Raw genomic sequence first — 21937 nt, 5'->3', positions numbered from 1 at the left:
TTACATTCTGACTAGTCGAAATGACGTCAGATTTATCATTGAGTTGTATGGAGACTTCAATTCAAGATATCTGCAATGAATTACTGACTATCTGAAATACACATTTCAGATATCTACAATTAAATTATGACTATTCAAAAAGTAAATTCAAGATATCTTGATTTTAGTTTTGATTAGTCATAATTCTAATCAAAGATATCTCTAAATAGTCCATAATTCAAGATATCTTAAATGTATTTTGGATAGGAGAAATGCAGTTTTGACTAGTGGAAATTAAATTATAGATATCTTAAAAGCAAATAATGACTAGAGAAAACTAAATTAGAGATAATCTTAAATTATAATTTTGACTTGTCAAAATTCCTTTTAAGATATCTAAATGAATTAGAGATATCTTGAATTATTCAACTTTTCTATTGAAGATATGTACCATTCCGGAGAGTCAAAATGTAGTTTTGTCCAGTCAAATTGCATTTTTAGATTTCTGGAATGTAATTACAGTTAGTCAGATGAAACCAAATTTATGTTAAAACAGCTTGCCAGACAACTTTTCTATTTAAGATATCTTGAATTAGCATTCTGTCTAGTCAAAATGTCACTGATTTACGTGGCAATTTGAAAGTTTAATAAAACAATGAAAAATAGAAAAAACAAAAAAAGATGTCTGAAAATGCACAACTTTCATGTTGAAAATGCATTGACAATAGCAGTTTCAGCTTTTCAAAGCTGTTTTTTAGTGCATTCGGTTAATTGGAAATGAATAAACAGGATATTTTTTTGCAGATATCAGTAGCAGTCTTATAGTTTAGGAAGTTTTGCGTTCTCCGCATTTCCAACATTGACAAGCTCTTTCTAATTTGTGCCATTTATGGACAATTTTTTGCAGGAAACAAACTTCTGCAGGCAACTGTTTGGACAGCACAAAGGGTCTTCCATGTCATTCTTAATTGAGATATCTAAAATTGTCATTTTGACTGGTGATAATTACGCCTACCGGTCTGCATGTCAGTGTATAAATGTGTGCGCGTTTGTGAGTGCAAATGGATGAATGTGACTCTAGTGTAAAGCGCTTCAAGTGGTCAAAATGACTGGAAAAGCACTGATAAGTTCAGTCCATTTACCATTTTACCATTTCCAGATACATGTCTCGTCAAAGTACAGATCCAGTGACGTCATTTGAGACATCTTGAAAGAAATTTTGTCTAGTCAAAATGTAACTCAAGATATTTTGAATTATTATTCTCACTGATCAGAATGTTGTGCATGTTGGAGCCAACGATCTGGCAAAGCAAAAGTCTGAGATTCTGAAAAAGGACTTTAATATTCTTCTGAACACTATGGAAAATATAAAAATGAAGTTATTTCTCAGTGGTCCATTCCATCACCTAAATGGGGAGACGAAAAACACTCCAGTCTGCTCACGATCAACAAATGGCTGATTAAAAGCTGCTCTACCAGCTCAGTGACCTTCATTGATAACCTCTGGATGTATTGGCAGCGCTTTCACCTTTTTGGAAGAGGAGGACGCAATCTTAATAAATATGGGATAAAGCTACTCGCTGCAAACCTTTTTTATTTTATCAACAAGGACAGCAACAGGATCACCGCTTCAGAAGAACAGGCTCAAGGATGTCTGACTAGGATGGAGCCCGCTGCATATCAGGAGGATAATATTCCAAAACAAGCTGATAAATCGACTGGAGACAGAGCGACTGCTTCCCCCCTCCCTCTCTGCTCCTCCAATCATTCACAGGATTCAATAGATACCAATGAAGAAACGTCTTCCAGACCAGAGTTTCTTAAATTTACAGATGGGATGAATCAACAGGTTCGCCTCGGCACGTCTCTTCTTAGCGCTCAGTAGCAGACCTCACTACATTTAAGCCACCTGCTCCTGACTTCCCAGAGGATCCATCACTTTGCGTTTCTGAGGTCTGAGGCCAGGGACCAAATATTATCTTTACACCTGTCTCCATCCAGAATGTGTCTGGCCCCCGGGTTCTGCAGAACAGGACATTACCTGTCCGGATCACTACAAGAAAATTGACAAAAAAACAGAAATATGAAATACAGCGGTCCTAATTCGAATCTCAGACTGATTCCCTGCCTAAGGGAACCTCAGACTGAAAATCTTTTTGCCTCCAAGTCACTTAAAGTAGTTCTTTTAAATACCAGATCTCTCTGTGCTAAAGCTCTATTAATTAATGATTTTCATCACTGAGTATAATGTTGATGTTTCTGACAGAAACATGGTTGAATGACAATAATGACCAAATCGTACTAATTGAATCAGCGCTTCCTAACTATAATTTTTAAAGTGAGAATAGAAACATAAAAAAGTAGGCTTCTATATTCAGGAATACCATAAATTGTAGTAAAATCTCTTTGGGTCATTTCACCTCTTTTGACCTGAACGTGACTGCTATTCGACAAATGTCACTATTCTGCGTCCTTGGTTGCAACAACCAAGATGAGGATTAAGTTGTTAATATGCTGCTCCAGTCAGACAACAACGTTAAATGTGTAAACTATGCTCCACTGTTAGCATAGTGGAGAACGCTATTGAGCCCTGTACTGTGCATATAAGACATGTTCAGATTGTTTGCCTTTTCACACTGCAGAACACAAACAGATTGCATTTTTTTATAAATGTGAACAGCCATGGCAAAAAAATCCGATTTCACACAAAAAAATCGGAATTGGGTCACTTCAAGTTGTAGTTTCCATCTGACTTATTTGGTTGAAAAATAAAATGAAACTGTTTCTTCTTCTCTTTGCAGGTGGTGTAGTGGTGTTTGGAAGTTTCAACAATTTGACCAGCGCATCCTTACATGTAGATACCTACCAGATAGGAGTCATTGCTGGAATCATAGTTCTAGTGTTTTTGGTACTTCTTGCCCTGGCCCTTTTCATCATCTACCGAAATAAACAGAAGAGTAAAGAGGCAACCATGCCAGCTGTTATCTACACTCCTGCTATCAGAGTCACATCTAATTATACTATGGCAGGTGAATTAAAGTTGGATATTGATTCAAATGTAATTGTATGTCCTACATAATCAAACATGTCCAAGAAGTGCTCAGTTACTTTTTGATACCTACAAACTTCAAGCATCTCATGAATATGTTTACAGGTACATTATGTTGTGACGGCATGTTATGTAACAATAGTTACCATACCTCGTACATATGTATCACAGCATATTGCTTTGATACATGATACCTGCCGTCACAACATACTTGATGAGTGGCATGTTCTGACATTTCACAACTGTGGCAGTAGTCACAACATGCCATAGTTTTTTCAATGCAGAAACTACTCCTGAACCAGCATTTTTGTGCTATTTCTGTCCATGAAACTGTGCCCTCTTAACTCTACAGTCAAAATGTGTTTCGAAGCCAACTCAAAAGAATTATGCAGAAAGCTCTGCTAACACTTTTTGTCCTATTTTACCTTTTAGATACTTACACTCCATCAAATGAAGGCCACCCCAGCAACTACTTTTCCAACCCCAGTTACCATACCCTTACCCAATGCATCAGTCTGCCTCATGTCAAGAGTGGTCAATGTGCAAAGGTAAGAGCACAGATATGCATACTGTACAGAGGGATGAAAACAAATCCCTAAACCATCTGTTTTTTGCACTATTATGTTACACATAGGCCAGTAGCAATCTGTTTCCTAACATGGAGAATGTGGCTCTTGGTGCTCATACTGGAACCAGGCTTAGTAACTGGAAACAAGGGGTCCACTTCAATGAACTGGGTGAGTTACAGAGTCCAAACAGTTTAAATAGATTGTTCAGTGTCACATGTTGGCGGTGTTTCATCATTTTATTATAAACCTTCTTACAGTTTTGCAAAAATATTTTTTGCAAACAATTGTCAAATATTATTGGATTAAAATTAGTTCCAGTTGATTAACGTGTAACTAACCCCTAAATCGAATCTGTTGTGCTGATAAATTATCTGAAAAGGTAACTTAGGGTTCTCTATATAATTGTGATATTTTTGTTTAAATTTTGGATAGTTCTGTAATATTGTACCTATTGGTACAACGTCTCAGTTGGTACAACCTTGTTACAGTTATGTGTTCAGGCCTAAAACCATCTGACTCAGACACAGCCCATCTGGTGGCCAGTTAGGAGTTGGAAAAGCGAGCCGAGCGTGATTGAAGCGAGTGTTTATTAAGTGCAACAATAAACACTAGTTTTGGAAATATATTATTTATTTGCAGTTTGGATACAGAGTGGGATGGCTTTCCTCTGCTCTGACCACTGTATCCATGGTAGATACAGTGCTCTTGAGGCAGTGGCGAAAATTGTACATCAGCGATGATGAGATCTTATACAGAAAAGCAAGAAATAAGTCTCAGCTAGTTTTGCTAAAAGAACACTATCGGTTAGTGTTTCAAGAATTACACAAGGAGATGGGTCATCTGGGGGTCGAAAGGACTCTGAATCTGATTCAAGGCAGGTTTTACTGGGTCAGAATGCAGCAGGACACAGAACATTTTGTGACCCAAGTGTGTGAGTCTAAAGTCAAAACGACCACAGAGAGCAGCCAGAGCGCCACTGATGCCCATTGTGACAACACGTCCTTTCGAACTAGTGTCAGTCGATTTTCTGCATCTAGAGGCCTGTAAGCACAGTCCATCCATGTAACCTCAGGTTACATGGATGGACAACATACCAGAAGAAGAGGATGGAGGCAAAGACGTGGTGGAGCTGCACCAGGATCTTCCTGAGCTATCTGTAGAAACAAGTTCTGAGGAAGAAAATGATCCAGCTGTCTCACCGCCTACATCGAGCTATCCAAAGAGAGAGCGCCGCCGTCCGAGGACGCTGACCTAATGTGCTTTGGGTGAGCCAACCACGGTGGAAGTAGGCATTAAAGAACAACCTGTAAGTTTGACTCCAACCTGAAAAGAACTTTGGCGACCCTGGATAGTTCCAGGTGTTGAAGTACAGAGTTGAAGACACAATGTCTATAGGTTCAAGAACTACATTCAAAAGAAAAAGGACCATGTATGAACTCTCCAAAGACAATACATTGACTGTGCTTTCAAGACAAAAGACTGTTATCAGAATGAAAGAACTGTGGCTGAAATTAAGGTTCTGTTACACTAGAGAGCTGATTTGAACAGATCTAGAAGTATTTGTAACTGGACAGTTGTAATCTAAAGTGACAATATCCTCTGTTAGTAGTGGACACTATTATAATAATATGAATGTCATGTAAAGTATCTCACTTACAAAATTACTTCCAGTAAAGGGGTCAATAGGTGATGATAAATGCTCTTTTAAATGAAAGAGGACATTTTTTTTATTGAGGGGGAGAGTGTGGCACACAAGCCATTTCCATGGAATAGTTGTAGTAAATTAATATTGTTTTGGGTTTTATTGTGTTTGGTATTTGTCGCAGTTTGACGGGGTTGCGGAGGGAGGGGATTAATATCCCTCCGCCGTTGCTAGGACATGGCAGCTGAAACAGTTGTTGTGTGCTGTGTTTCTTGTTTTCTAACGGCTGTGTAGCAATACCGCTAACGGAGTTACTTTGTAACAAATATTAAATTAAAATATTGCGGACTCAATCGCAAAAGCTCGTTTGATTGTCACACCGCTACGGTCTGTCGGAAATGTTGCCATGAATATTGCTTGTTTGTAACATCTTGTTTACAATTTACTTTCACTTATATATATAACCAAATCTCTTTGGTTAAGCAATTTTTTATTCTGGAATAGTCACATGTTCAATATTTTACTGCTGACTTTGTCTAAAAACTTAGCTACTTTAGTAGCTAAGGTCAGAATGTTTGTTGTATTTCATCACAAGGAAATGAGAGCAGCAAAATGAGCCAGTTTAAAGTACTCGACCACTTAACATGTGCATCATTATATTATATTATATTATATGATATCAGATTAGATTAGATTATATATTCAGGAGAATTGCAATGCTAGAAAAGTGGTGCTGTTTAAGAACTGAAGAAGCTCAGGTGAAGTCTTCAATTAGTTTATTGAAATATGTATTCAAAAGCTTTAATTTTTTTAAATTTGTTTATTGATTTTTTAACTATATGTAAACACCAACACAAGTAAACAAGAACAACCCACCCCGAACAAACATGGAGCACAGCAGTGTCAGCATAAAATATAAAAATAAAAGAAATAATTAATTAATTTAAAAAATATATAACAATAATAATAAAAGATAAATAAATAAACTACAACAAGAAAAGACATACATACAGCCCACATACAAAGTGCAGGCAGACATTCCCAGGCAAAGATTAAAATAGACAAAAACTCTCGGGCCAAGTCAGCGATATAGTAAATGTAAAGAAATAAAAAATTAATTCATTAATAAAATAAGTAAAGATTACAGTCTCTGTAAGAAAGATTGCAGTGGGTCAAAGATCCTCCAGAATTTGTCTGACTTTTGATGAAGATCATGAGTCAGTTTTTCAACTAAAACAATAGCAGAGATTTGTTAAATCCACACATCAACTGTAGGGGCCTGCGGTGCTGTCCATCTCAGTAATATACATTTCTTGGCCAAAAATAAGAGGATTACAGGCAAATGTTTAGTTTCTGCATTAAATAGAGTTTCTGAAGTATGATTAAAAAGACACAAAAAAGCTTTAATTTTTAAAGAAACTAAAATATTTTATTATGAGAGGAGCAGGTCAGGGAAAACATAGGAGATCCAAGTGGAGTTTTCGAAGAATATAGAAAGGTATTTAAGGGGAAATCTGGAACAGATCAATGTTTACCCAGGCTGGAGGCGTCATCAGGCAAAAGTAATGGGTAGCTGATGTTAGTTGGGCGGCCATATAATACCATCTGAGATTAGGGACTTGAAGTCCACCTCTTTAGAGTAGTTTTAAACGAAGTCTTGCTTTTCTATTACTCCAAATAAATTGAGTAAATAGTTTGTCCAGACTATCATAAAATGAATCTGACAGCGGCAATGGAAGTGATTGGAAATAATACAAAAACTTGGGTAAGATTGTCATTTTTAATACATTTATTCGGCCAATTATGGACATAGGCAGGCTTGACCATCTATATAGCATTTCTGTGACTTTTTCCACAAGGGGATTATAATTTTTAATTATAATTCACCGAATTCTTTGATTAGATGTAATAATTTTGGAATACTGAACTTCAGATTACTCATGAAAAATATGATATCCGCAAACAAGGAAATGAGATGATCTCTTCCTCCAATTCTAATACCGGATATTCCAGTATTTGCTCTAACAGCCATCACCAGAGGTTGTACCAATACAAAAAGCAGTGGTGACAGGGGGCAACCTTGTCTAGTTGACCGTTGTAAATTAAAAGGTTTTTGACATGTTATTATTAGTTAAAACTTGTGCTATGGGATCAGTATGTAGTAGTCTTATCCATTTTAGAAAGCTTTCACCAAGTCTATATTTGGGGAGCACTTCAAACAGATTAGTTCAACTGTATTCTATCAAACGCTTGATGTGCGTCCAATGATAACATAATTGTTGAAAAACAATTATGTTTTTCATGCAATGCATTAAGAACCCGTCTTATATTATGGTAGCCTTGTCTTGTTTTAATAAATCCTTGCTGATCATCTACTATTAAACTGGGCAGGTACTTATCTAATCTCCTAGAGAGGGCTTTACACAAAACCTTTGTATCACATCCCATAAGACTGATTCCTCTATAAGAGGAGCATTTAGTGGAGGGTTTATTTGGTTTTAGCAAGAGAGTTATTGTAGCTAACCTCAGTGAGTCTGGGAGTATTCCAGGTTTATATGATTCCTCATACATGTTGGTAGGATTCATTTATTTTTAAATGTTTTATAAAATTCTATTGGAAGTCCATCAGGACTTGGGGTTTTACCACTATTCATGCTGTCTATTGCTTCAGATAGAACTTTTATTGTGAAAGGACTATTGACAGTTGTTTTCTCCTCATCTAAAAGGGTTCATTTATTTCTGAAGGGTCTGTGGTTCAAATGCCTGATTTTGATATTATGCTGTTAATTGTTCTTTCCGCTTGCATCTGTTTTATCCTCCAAGCCAGTAATTTACCAGCCTTTTCTCCTTGATCATAAAATGCTTGTTTAATCCACGTTTAAGTTTTTTTTTTTTTTTTTTTTTACCAATTTCTCTACCGTTAGTTTATCATATCTGGTTCTTAAAACATTCAGTATGTGTAATTTTGTCTGATCATTACTCTGATAAAGTTCTGTTTTGCTGGATTCAATTTGTCTCTCTAATAATTTTAATTCTTGGTTATATTGTTTATTTTTATTACTGCTATAACTGATAATTTCTTCTCTAATATAAGCATTAAAAGCTTTCCATCTAATACTAGCTGTTGTTTCATCTTTATTCATTTCAAAATACTGATCAATGCAAGTTTTTATGAATGTAACAAACTTTGAGTCTTTTAACAAAAGTGTCTGCATCCTCCATCATTTTATCCCTTGATCAATCTTATTTACTTTAATTTCCAAGGACACTGCAGCATGATCACTAATTACAATACTATTGTACCAACAGTCCTCCACGTGAGGCAATAACTCCACGGAGATAAGAAAATAATCAATACACGAATGGGATTGGTGTGAGCTTGAATAACATGAAAATTCCTTATTACTTGGGATCCTTGTTCTCCATACTTCATTTATTCTTTAATCTTTTGTATAATTATGGAGTACTCCCCTGGCTTGTGAATGACTGGTATCAATTTGAGTAGATTTATCCAGGCTTGGGTTAAGGGTGCAATTAAAGTCCCCTCCTATTATATATTGTCCCTCCAAGGACTTAGACTCGTACTTTATTGATCCCTTGGGAAGACTCCCTCAGGAAATTGAAGTTACCAGCAGCTCACAGGCAAAAAAGTGGCACACAGTGAGCATATGCAAAAGAATACAAAAAAATACAAATTAAATACAATACACAGTAAATGTAATAAGAATATAAATACAACACAAAAGAAAATATAGGATTTGGCGGATAGATTGACCAGTGATATGATATTGCACTATATGGTTTGGCCTGATAAGTATGAATATTTGCAGAAAAGTACAAGGGGTCACTACTCCTTCTTCCCTCTGTCCTGTGTCACCTCCCACCCCAGTGAGGAGTTGTACAGTCTGAAAGCGCGGGGGACAAAGGAGTTCTTGAATCTATTGGTCCGGCACTTGGGAAGCAGCAGTCTGTCACTGAACAGGCTCCTCTGGCTGCTGATGACGGCATGTAGAGGGCGGCTGCTATCGTCCATGATGTCCAGCAGTTTGTTCAGTGTCCTCGCCTCTGCCACCGTGACCAGAGTCCAGCTTCATGCCGACCACAGAGCCGGCACGCCTGATCAGTTTGTCCAGTCTGGACGTGTCCTTCTGGGATGTTCTGCCTCCCCAGCACACCACGATGTAGAAGAGGACACTGGCGATCACTGACTGGTAGAACATCCACAGCAGTTTGCTGCAGATGTTAAAGGACCGCAGTCTCCTCAGGAAGTACATCCTGCTCTGCACCTTCCCGTACAGGTGGCTGGTGTGTTTTGACCAATCCAGTTTACTGTCCAGCTACAGCCCGAGGTACTTGTAGGAGCCCACGACCTCAACCTCCGTTCCCTCTAGTACGTACGACTGGTCTCGGCTTTGGTCTGGATCCCCCAAAGTCTATAACCAGCTCCTTTGTCTTAGAGGTGTTGAGTTCCAGATGGTTTGTGTGACACCAGAGAGCAAAGTCCCTCACCAGACAGCGATACTCCTCCTCTCCGTCGTCCCTGATACATCCGACTATGGCTGTGTCATCAGCATACTTCTGTATGTGGCACAGTTCTGAGTTGTAGTGAAAGTCAGAGGAGTACAGGGTGAAGAGAAGAGGGGCCAGCACTGTGCCCTGAGGGGCTCCTGTGCTGCTGACCACAGTGTCAGACACAGTGTCCTTTAGCCTGACATACTGCGGCCTGTTGGTGAGGTAACTATGGATCCAGGTGACCAGGTGCTGGTCCACTCCCATGCTATTTAGTTTGTCCTGGAGCAGAAGGAGCTGGATTGTATTAAAGGCACTGGAGAAGTCCAAGAAAAGGATCCTCACTGTGCCGCTGTCCTTATCCAGGTGGGAGTGGCCCGGTGCAGCAGGTAGAGGATGGCATCCTCCACACCAACATCTGCCTGGTAGGCGAATTGCAGGAGGTCCTGAGCATGTTCCACCTGAGGTCTGAGGAGGCCGAGGAAGAGCCGCTCCAACGTCTTCATCAGGTGTGAAGTGAGTGCTACGGGCCGAAAGTCATTCAGCTCGCTGGGCCTGTTCTTCTTGGGCACTGGGACGATGCAGGATGTCTTCCAGAGGGTGGGCACTTCCCTTAGCTGCAGGCTGAGGTTGAAGATCCGCTGTAGTGGTTCTCCCAGTTCAGCAGCGCAGGTCTTCAGCAGCCTTGGACACTCCTGGTCCGGCCCTGCTGCTTTCCTGGGCTTGAGCTTCCTCAGCTGTTCTCTGACCTGGTCTGTGGTGATATGGGGTGGAGGTTGTGCTGAGGTGTGTGGGGGGGTTGTCAGTGTTGTGTTGTCTGGGGGGGCACGGACTGGTTGAACCTGTTGAAGTTGTTCAGTTCGTTTGCCTTCTCCATTGTTCCCCCAATGACTCTGGTCTTTGTGTTGAGGCCAATGATCAATCAATCAATCAATCAAATTTTATTTGTATAGCACATTTCAGCTACAAGGCATTTCAAAGTGCTTTACATCACAAACACAAAACACAAAGGCATGCAACATAGAATAAAATACCAAGGTTTTTTTTTTTTTTTCTTCCCTCTTTTTTCCCTTTCCCCCTTCCCTTTGACACGGAATTTAAGCGCCTGTTACCGCCGGACTCTGCCGTCCGTTTAACCACGGGTATTCGCCGGGCCCCGTTGCCCACAACAGGAAAAAAAAATAAAATAAATAAATTACGTACATATCCACAAAATCAAATCCATACATATTACATTTCAAATGTAACTCTAAACAGGTGCGTTTTTACTTGAGATTTGAAGGAAGTCAGGGTTTCCGCTGTTTTACAGTTTTCTGGAAGTTTGTTCCAAATTTTTGGTGCATAGTTGCTGAAAGCTGCTTCTCCTCTCTTGGTTCTGGTTCTGGGGATGCAGAGCAGACCAGAACCAGAAGACCTGAGAGTCTGGAAGGTTGATACAACAACAGCAGATCTTTGATGTATTGTGGTGCTAAACCGTTCAGTGATTTATAAACTAACAACAGTATTTTAAAATCTATTCTTTGAGCTACAGGGAGCCAGTGGAGGGACTTTAAAACTGCTGTTATGTCTCTATCTTCCTTTTAGTGAGAACAGGAGCAGCAGCTTCTGGATCAGCTGCAGCTGGAGGATTGATTTGTTGGACAGGCCTGTGAAGATGCTGTTGCAATAATCAATGCAACTAAAGATAAACGCATGAATGAGTTTCTCTAGATCTGGCTGAGACATTAGTCCTCTAATCCTGGAGATGTTCTTCAGGTGATAGAAGGCCGATTTTGTTACTGTCTTTATGTGGCTCTGGAGGTTCAAGTCCGAGTCCATCACTACTCCCAGATTTCGGGCCTGATCGCTAGTTTTTAGTTGTAATAACTGAAGCTGTGCATTGACTCTAGATCTATAGCTCTAGATCTATAGCTCTAGATTTATAGCTCTAGTTCTATAGCTCTAGATCTATAGCTCTAGATCTATAGCTCTAGATTTATAGCTCTAGTTCTATAGCTCTAGATTTATAGCTCTAGATCTAGAGCTCTAGATCTAGATCTATAGCTCTAGATTTATAGCTCTAGTTCTATAGCTCTAGATTTATAGCTCTAGATCTATAGCTCTAAATCGTTCCTCTTTAGGTCCAAAAATAATGACTTCAGTTTTATTTTTGTTCAGTTGGAGAAAGTTTTGGCACATCCACACATTTATCTGTTCTAAACATTTATTCAGTAATTGGATGGGGTCAAAGGTCACCTGGTGACATCGTAATGTAGAGCTGTGTGTCATCTGCATAGTTGTGGTAGCTAATATTATTTCCTGTTATGACCTGAGCTAGTGGGAGAATAAATATTAAATAAGAGGGGTCCTAGGATTGAACCTTGGGGTACCCCACATGTGACCTTTGACCTCTTTGATGAGAAGTTTCCAATTGAAACAAAGAAATCCCTGTTCTTTATGTAAGATTCAAACCAGTCGAGCACCGAACCAGAGAGTCCAACCCAACTTTCAAGTCGATTCAATAATATGTCATGGTCGACAGTGTCAAAAGCTGCACTGAGGTCCAACAGAACCAGCACCGTGGTTCTGCTACAGTCCGTATTTATATGAATATCATTGAATACTTTTACGAGGGCAGTCTCCGTGCTGTGGTGAGCACGAAAACCAGACTGGAAAGTGTCAAAGCAGTTGGTCATCATGAGGAAACTATTTAATTGTTTACACAGTTTTTTCAATAACTTTGCTGATGAATGGGAGGTCAGAGGTCAGAGGTCGGCCTGTAATTCTGCAATAGTGATTTGCCCAGGTTGTTCTTTTTTAACAGTGGTTTGATAACTGCTGTTTTCAAAGCCTGGGGGAAAACACCTGATGTAAGCGATGAGTTTACGATTTGGATCAGATCAGTAGCAATAACAGGCAGGACTTTCTTAAAGAAATGTGTGGGAAGGACATCCAGACAGCAGGAGCTTGAACTTAATTGACTTATCATTTCTTCTAGGGTTTTATAATTAAGTAGTTGAAAATGGGTCATTTTTTCTGTATTTGTTTTGTTTTGGTACAGCAGTGGTTCTGGCTTTAGAGTTGATGTGCAGATTAATCCTCTGATTTTTTGGATTTTCTCTGAAAAGAAATCAGAAAACTTATTACAGGCAACATTAGATTGGAATTCAGGTGGAAACGTCACAGGAGGGTTTGTGAGCCTGTCAACTGTTGCAAATAAAGTTCGAGCATTATTGATGTTTTTGATTATGACATCTGCAAAGAAAGCCTCCCTTCCATGTTTTAGTGTTAAGTGATAGTTACGTAGTTTTTCTTTGTAGATGTCGTGATGAACTTGAAGTTGAGTTTTACGCCATTGTCGTTCTGCTCTGAGACAGAGTTGTCTTGCAGACCGAACTATTTGTGCATTTCTCCATGGAGATTTCTTTCTACCAGACACAACCTTTACTTTAATTGGGGCAAAAGAATCAATGATATATGAAACTTTAGACTGAAAATCATCTACCAACTGAGCTACATCATTACAGCTTAAGGGTGAGGAGGAAGAGTAGATTTGATTAAATGTTTCTGATGTGTTTTCTGTGAAAGAACGTTTTGTGACAGTAGCTGTTTGTCCAAGTGGGTCAAAGAATAAAGAACTTTCAAATAACAGCAAAGTGACCCGACAGGGCGACATCAGTTACAGAGACATTGGAAATATTCACACCCTTACTGATAACCAGGTCCAGTGTGTGTCTTTGAGTGTGTGTTGCTTGTTTAACATGTTGTGTTAAACCAAACTTTTCTAAAATATTAAAAGCTTTTTTGCCCCTCTGTCTTGGGGTTTGTCCACATGAATGTTGAAATCACCAACAATTATTAAACAATCATAATCAATGCATATGAGAGATAGAAGATCATTCAAGTCAGTAAAGAAATTTTCCACGTATGTTGGAGTTTTGTATAAAGTTAGTCTCAGAGTTCGTTTGTAGCCTTTAACCTGAATTCCAAGATACTCAAAAGATGTGAAATGACCGAAAGAGATTTTACTACAGTTTATGGTATTTTTAAATATAGAAGCCACGCCTCCTCCTTTTTTATGTTTTCTATTCTCACTTAAAAAATTGTAGTGCAAACAGAAGTTCGTTTGCCTTCTCCATTGTTCCCCCAACGACTCTGGTCTTTGTGTTGAGGCCAGTGATGGTCCTCACACCTTTCCAGACCTCCCTCATGTTGTTCTCTCTCAGCTTCTGCTCCACCTTTCTCCTGTAGCTGTCTTTTGCTTCCCTCACACACTGCTTCACCTCCTGCTGTGCTGCCTTCATGGCCTCCCTGTCTCCTCTCCTGAAGGCAACCTTCTTCTTGTTGAGGACAGTTTTGACTTCCCGCATTACCCAAGGCTTGTTATTAGGTCCTATGTCCTGGCCATGCGGGCTGAACAGTGCATCCCAGTCTGTGGTGTTATAACAGTCTCTCAGAGCACTCTCCATCTCAGGGGACCACCTCCTGATGGAGCGAGCTGTTGTAGGCTGCTTTTGGACCAGGGGGGTGTACAGTGGCTGTAGGTGAACGAGGTTGTGATCTGACTTTCCTAGTGGGGGGAGGGGTGTTGCTCTGTATGCATCCCTCACATTGGCATAAAGGAGGTCGATTGTCCTGTTATTCCTGGTGGGGCAGTCAACAGCTTGGTGGAAAGTGGCCAAAGTAGAGTCCAAGGTCACATGGTTGAAGTCCCCAGAGATTATAATAAAAGCGTCAGGATGTTGTGTCTGTAGCGTTGCTGTGACAGAGTGGATTTTTTCACAGGCAGTGGTAGCGTCCGCTCTCGGTGGGATGTAAACGCAGATGGAGATCACTGACATGTCCTGGGTTACACCATCGATTATTCACATACATGATGAGTCCCCCACCTTATGTATAAAAGTATACATAAGTTACCAGTCTGGCATGACTGGTAAAGGAAGAGTGATATACCTGACCCTGCCATCTTTTAGTTTTCCAATGTATTTTTGGCTCAATCAAATGAGATTCTTGTAAAAAAAAATTATTTTAGAGTTAAAATATTTTAGTCGAGTTAATACTTGTTTTAAGTTAGTTAGTTTTCATATTCCTCTGACATTCCAGCTTGTAATTTTGATATTCAAAATATTTCCTTTGGTTGTCTTTTCCATATCAGATTAATTTACTTTAATTTAAACTAAAATAAAGTAAACAAAGATAGTACTAAAAATGCACACATTCAACCATACAAGACACAGAACTAATCATGAACAATCCCCAAAAGAACTTTTGCAATTCTTTATCTGAAATGCCTCCCCCTCCCCTTGAACCCAGTTTCTGGAGGACGTTGATCCACATTACCGAGGAGCAACTAGTCAACATGACCTCACCAAAGCAGACAGTGTCTAGCTATAAAAACAAAATAATACCATTAGGCCTTGATAGAACGGTAACAACTTGTTTAAGGCTTAACTTTTAGCATTAATTCCAAAACAGTTCAAATTAGACTTAGAATATGCATTAAGAGCAGACTGTTATGTTTATATGGACTGCCCATTAACTTAGGACTGATCCTGCTTATGATCCGGTTGCTGATCAGTTCCATTGGTGCAGGGACAGCCACATAAAATGTCTTATCGGTTTACCTGTTTCTTAACCATGACTCACTGATCATGGTGTTTATTTTGGAAGAGTCTTGTAAAATGTTTCAGCTTCTTGAGGTGTTGAGAAGAGATGAGGAGGATTCGAAGTTTGCAGGGATTATGTTGGAATCTGCGAAAGGCACCAATGTCGACAAACAGCTTCACCCCTGGGTGGAATCCGCGTCTGATCCGCACCGTCTCTGCAGATAGATCTTGTGCAAACGTAATTTTGGCCCCGTCTTGCATGATATTTCTTTTCCTTGCCTCTCGGTACATAAATTCCTTCTCCAGGAACTTTAAGAAGCGAATCAGAACCGCTCTGCCCTGGGCCATGGCTCATGTGGAAAATGAAGTTACTGAATGCAGGGCTGGACAGTGAGACGGTACATAGAGTTATCAGTGAGATGCTAAGGTATTTATTAGATATGAAAAGCATAATTTTTAATTATATTTGTAGGGCAAAGTGTTGCACTGATGTAGAGAGTTATCCAAGAAGAACAAAACTTATTTTTTAGATTTTATTTACTGTACTGAGTTTAAAACTGCTGACTGCTGAGTCTTATTTTACTGGCTGTTTTTTACTTTAGAAAGAGGCAGAACCAGTTAAACTGCCAGTCAACTTTTATCAATGCATTTTTGACCAACAATCAAATGTATTTTGACCAATAAAATATATCAGAATCTGGTAGCTTGTGTGTACTGGCAGAGTATTTGTCTTGCTAATTGTGAGGCAAATGATAAAGTGGGTGTTGATCCTGGAAGTCATTTTCCCTGATGAAAGACTGAAGCCATTTTGTTCAAAACAAAATGGAAGATGTTTTTGGGGAAATACGCCAAAAACGCACATACAGGCCTGTCACAGTAATCAATAAATCAATGAATTAATGATAAATTCAAACAAATTCAATAATTTCATGTGGCATAATTTTTTTTTTCCTTTTTCTTCCTCTCTTTCTACAAAAAACTGGATGATAAAAGCTTTCAGATTGGTGCTTTGGTCTCAACTAGCCCTTTTTTTGGACTGGGGAGTCAAACCGGTTAAAAAACTGGTTCAATTCATTTGCCCATTTGAGATCTTAGCTTTCCTCTTCAGTCCTGGCATTGTTATGTTTTTTGTTTTCCTTCCAGCTTTGTAGCACATAGCTCTGTCTTCACACAATTTATGCTTCATATGAGTCAGAACTCATATGCTTTTGAGTTCTGATTGATCACCACAATTAAAGGCTCTCTTTTTGTTATTAAGTAGAGTTTTCAATCCTCTTGTAACTCATGGTTTGTTCTTGGGTAGCATTTGACCTTTTTCTTGGGGACACAATTGTCCACATGGAAAGCAATGTAGTCAGAGATGCACACAGCTGAACTGTAGATGTTTTCGTGTAGTTTCGTGTTCTTTAGAGGTAGTTGTAGACATGCCTTTATGTAAGGAACCTCTCAATCAGGATGACATAATGAACCCAAAATGTCTCAGGGGCACCAGCCCCACTAAGAACTTAATTTAGATAGTTGCAAATCAGGTATGTGAGCAACGACAACGTAAAAACTTCTTGAAGAACATTTTTTCTAAAAATACATCAACATGGTGAGGTCTTGCCTAAAGGAACTGTAGCCTAGTTTGTAATGTTTCTTACTTATGACCTCGTTAAGAATGTACTTTAACTTAAACCTTTCTTTATACTAGGCGCCTGTGGAGTTGACATGACTTGCATTGGAAAATCACTGCAAGGTATGTCCTACCTGACTAAATTAAGGTATGATTTAAACTTTAAATCTTAGAATTGATATTTATCTAAAACTGGCTATCCTATTTTTGTTACTCAGACATGGTAAAGGGTGCTGACTATCTTGCAAGTTCCTCTTCTCTTGTCAGTTCCGAAAACCCATATGCCACAATAAAGGACCCCCCCTCGCCAACATCCAAAAACACTGAAAGTAGCTATATGGAAATGAAATCACCCACCAGGAGAGATTCAGCATATGCAGAAATTAGTGACGCCAGTCCGACTAATAGCCAGAAGGTTGATAAAACGGGTAAGGCTTTTAAAGCTAGATTTTTATTTTCTTTTTTTGTAATTGTAATGGGTTTGATTATAAACATGTGAAAACACAAAATTATTCAGATTTTTCATGTTAGGCTCCAATAGAAATATAAATAAATTCCCTATGAAAAGAAGTGACCACTTTTGCTTTTAAAATCAATCATGATAAAGAAAAATGGGCTTTTTTGACAAAAATAAATAAATAACAAAACAGTGGAAAAAGTGATAACTGATTTCTAAAACAAAAAGAAGAAATAAAAATTTCAATCTAGTTTGGTGGATGGGGATTACAATGTGGGGTATTTCTTCAGAAGCTGGGCTTGGCGCTTTGTTCAGCAGTAGGCAACTTCAGACCTCAACGGTTGGTGTCCTGCAACTTTTGAATGTATCTCCACTTCAACACACCTTAATCTAATAATGAAGTCATTAAAAGGACTCTGGAGAACATGACTGCATTTAGGAGGTAATTCAGCTATTTCATTGAAGTGTGTTGGACTTGAGAGACATTTAAGAGCTGCAGAACACTGGCCCTTAAAGATTGGGATTGTCTACCCAGTCTTTCAGGGTAGACTACCCTCAAAGTAGTCTATAGAGACTACTCAGAGTAGTCTATAGAGACTACTCAAAGTAGTCTCCAGAGACTACTTTGAGGGTAGTCTACATTCAAAGTCTAGACTACCCTCTCGACTTTGCGCTCCAAATGAAAGGAACTCTGAATGCTTCAGTATACCAAGACATTTTGGACAATTCCATAGTCCACACTTTGTGGGGACAGTTTGCAGCTGGCCCTTTTCTCTTCCAACATGACTGTGCTTCAGTGCACAAAGCAAAGTCCTTAAAGACATAGATGGCACAGTCTGGTGAGGATAAACTTGACTGGCCTGCACACAGTCCTGACTTCAACCCCATAGAACACCTTTAGGATCAATTAGAGCAGAGACTGAGAGCCAGGCCTTCTTGTCCAACATCAGTATGTGACCTGACATATGCGCTCCTGGAAGAATTGTCAAAAATCCCCATAAACACTCCTAAACCCTAAACCTTTTGGACAAGCTTCTCAGAAGATTTAAAGCTGCTTTCACTGAAAAGGCAGGAGGGACGTCAAATTGATCCCTGTGGGTTATGGCTGGGATGTCACTTAAGCTCATATGTGAGTAGAGGCAAGTGAGCAAATATTTTTAGCAAGATAGTGTATGTCAGCTGCTGGAAGTTGTAACTTCTTCAGTGTAGTCATAGTCCTTCTCGCTCAGAAGCTGAGAGAGTTCACTCAGTTTGTCAAGAACGGTTTTTCTTTTTGTGTCCATCCCTTCTCAAAAATATTTTTCTGAGTTGCTTGGCACGTTTGTTCCCATACTGTAATGCTATCCAGGAATAATGATCAGTGAATAGATCTTCTAGACATGTGGCTTTATATCACAATCCCTTGAGACACACTTAGTCTCACTAATGATCATCATTGTGAGACAACTAGCACCATTTGGCTGGACCTAACATTAAAAGATTTTTAAAAAAGATTCTTAGTCAAAAAAGCAAAATTTTGTTGATCAAGATTGATTTATAAAAGAGTAAAACATCCAAAGGGGAAATATATGTAAGGGCTACATAACTATCCTTTTATGTATTTTCAGGTACATTGTCAGGATTTCGCATCAGTCAATGCTAATAATTATTGATTAGTTTTTTGTTTTAAATATTTGACAAATTGATGACTGGCTTGGGCTGTTCTAATTTCTTTTCTATTAAAAGCTCTAAGCTCTATTAAATTAACTCTTATCTATGTTAAAATTTTTATATTTTTGGGAGCTTTCTAGCTGTCCATCCTTCAATACACACCATGCTGCGATTCCCTCGTCTAATGTTTAAATTCTGTGTCAAATTTAGGCGGCATATATTGATTGTCTTATGAAATTTCAATAGGTTAGCGTCCTTCCAGATCTTATATGTGCGCCATTGTTTGAGTGTGAAACCTGAAATAGGGTCTATTTGGTTTGGTTGCATTGATACTGTTCAGCATTAAGAACCAAATTGAGGTTATCAGATTTTATTAAGTCAAAAGTAATTAAACATTTTATGTTTACAAATTACAAGATTCAAGCAAACTTATTTTTGATTTCAGAGATGTATACCAAAACCATCCAACCCACTGGAGTAAATGACACCCATCTGCTGTTTGGGAAGGAGCCAATTGACCAGGCAAAAAACAACCACATCTGTGATTATGACACCCTGCCACCCACAGAAAGCTTTTTGTCAGAGACCAATGAGGTGGATTATAAGTAAAGGCAAAGAGACTCAGAACCAAGACCAGCTCTCAAGTCCTGTCTTTGGTTCCTGCACTGGATGATCTTTCTTAAATATTCCTGGAGTATGTATTATTATTGTTGTTTTCATTATTAGTTTTTATTCATATCAATATGTCTGATATTATTCCTTTCTATCATGTGAATCTGTGATAGAGTCCTTCTATTTATTAGTACCCTTTGTGTAAAGGAATTGTGATGTAAATCTTTCCTTTTCATTGAAAAGGGAAGATTTTTACTTTTTCAGTTATTCTTATGTATAAATGTTACTTTTAATCTTGTGTGTGCTTTGCTTTTTTATAGAGTGTTAAATATTTACCCACAAACTTAGAAAATTTGGATTTTAGGAAAAATTTATGGAAAATAAAAGGTTCATGTCACAATGAAACACGTATGGCGACGTTCATACTGCGGCCTGAAGCGACCCAGATCCGATATTTTTTTTTTTGCCTTCATGTGACCTGTATCTAATCTTTTCATGACCATCCCAATAACGCAAATCAGATTTTTACAAATGCAATTAGGATATGTGGTCATGTATAAAAGAGTGCAGAGCTTTCACACTAAAAACTGGCGTACAGACAAAATGGCACTCAAAAAAGGGGTTTTTAGGAATCATACAATCACCTCACAAAAAATAAAAATAAATCGTAAAGAAAAAAATTCAAATAAAAAAATGAAAATAAGTGGAAATTCTTGTTTGAACAGCAGTGTTCAGCTAGGATAATAGGAAAACAGCGTGCCACAAAGACCTTTGTCTCAGACAAACAGTGTGGGGAATGTGGGAGTTAAATCTTAACAGATGAATCGTGTATAAGTTGCACATTTTTAGAATAGAGATGCTTCGTATTTATAAAGACCCATTCAGAAAGATGAAAGCTGGCATGGATCGACTGAAGAATCACTGTGTGTTGGCACAAGGTTCATTCACTGTATTCACTCGCATGTTTGAAGAGGAAAAATAAAAACTTCCACAGCGCTCCGAAATAAGGATCCAAACAAAAATGTATTCCACAGTTTTGCATGTTATTCTTTACAAGAGCAGTTGAATCTTAGCTAACCTCCACAAACAACTACGGTTGAAAAACCATGTGGCTCTGCAGATATAACTTGCAGCGCTTTTCCTTTCTCTCTCGTTAAAGCTCCAGGTGCACACCTCATTTGCATAAATTGCAAAATGGACACTTAAGCTATAAACATACAACTTAAAATAAAACACTCATTGACAACAAACATTACAAAATTAGCTACATGCAGTACTAATAATTTTATCTAATCCTCAACAAATGTTGAGGATTAGATAAATGTTGAGGATGTTTTAACAGTAACTGAATATTACTTTACATTTACTTGGCCTCCACAGACTGGATAACCTGCCTGCAGATCTCTAAGAACCATCATCATTTCCCAGCAAAATGTTAATCAAATGCTCCATCTGAATCCTTCTATTTGTGATGTTCTTCATTAGAGCCAAACGTTTCACAATTACGCGGCTTGCATAATTATGAAATTATGCGAGCTGTAAGTTGTAAGTTGGGTGATTGTCTACACCAGGGGTGCTCAAAACGTCGTATACTCCCAGAAACAGCTGCTGGCCTCAGGTTTGCAACCAGCTTCTGACTGAGAAACCAGTGACCTGCTCTCAGTGTCAGAATCTCACTGAGGAAGAAACTGCATTAGGTTTTCTATCACTTTATCATTTCTGATGTAACTGATGTATATTTGCATAGAAAATGAGTCAATAGGGTTTCATTAATAATTTGTATGTCTTCATGTCATGGGTAGATCTCAGCCGGCTGGTGAGAGAAAAAGTAGATCTTGGTCTCAAAAAGTTTGAGCACCCCTGGTCTACACACTGATCAATTTAAAAATAGTCAAACCAGTTTGGAGATGATCTGCTGATCCAACTTGCATATAATTGCTGAATTTACTATTTACATTCAAGTGAGGTTTTCACATCATTTTATTTTTATTTTATTAATTTTGTATGTTTTTTATGTTACTGTCATATATGGTTCAGTTTTATTGTTTACATTTAAACAATAAAGGATTAAAATCATAAAAAACTTCAGGTTCAGTGGTTCTTTTTCTAAATAACACTGAAAGAAGTCAGGTTTTAATGAACTTAGGTGAGTTTTGCTGCCTTCTTATTGTCCACAAAAAGTTTCCATTGCTGCCACACATTATTACAGAACGTAAAAAGTTTGCACTGCACATTGTAAGTATGCACGTGTAACACAGTCAAAAAGAGTA

The 21937-nt window shown here is 38.4% G+C and overlaps 1 protein-coding gene across 1 annotated transcript in view; it reads left to right on the top strand.

The window, feature by feature from the left end:
* The window catches only part of megf10 (multiple EGF-like-domains 10), a 47017-nt gene extending 25299 nt beyond the window's left edge, over positions 1-21718 (top strand). Inside the window, exons 11-16 of the mRNA XM_055024873.1 lie at positions 2781-3008; positions 3461-3576; positions 3663-3765; positions 17027-17071; positions 17167-17376; positions 19501-21718. Coding sequence (XP_054880848.1) covers positions 2781-3008; positions 3461-3576; positions 3663-3765; positions 17027-17071; positions 17167-17376; positions 19501-19664 — 866 coding nt within the window. The 3' untranslated portion in view covers positions 19665-21718. The remainder of the gene's footprint in view (positions 1-2780; positions 3009-3460; positions 3577-3662; positions 3766-17026; positions 17072-17166; positions 17377-19500) is intronic.
* The last annotated feature ends 219 nt before the right edge of the window (positions 21719-21937 follow it).

This window comes from Poeciliopsis prolifica, unplaced genomic scaffold, assembly GCF_027474105.1.
Source record: "Poeciliopsis prolifica strain line A6 unplaced genomic scaffold, Auburn_PproV2 SCAFFOLD131, whole genome shotgun sequence".
In the NCBI taxonomy this organism is placed as follows: domain Eukaryota; kingdom Metazoa; phylum Chordata; class Actinopteri; order Cyprinodontiformes; family Poeciliidae; genus Poeciliopsis; species Poeciliopsis prolifica.
Note: the sequence above shows the minus strand (reverse complement) of the source record. Positions and strands in the feature narration are given on the sequence as shown.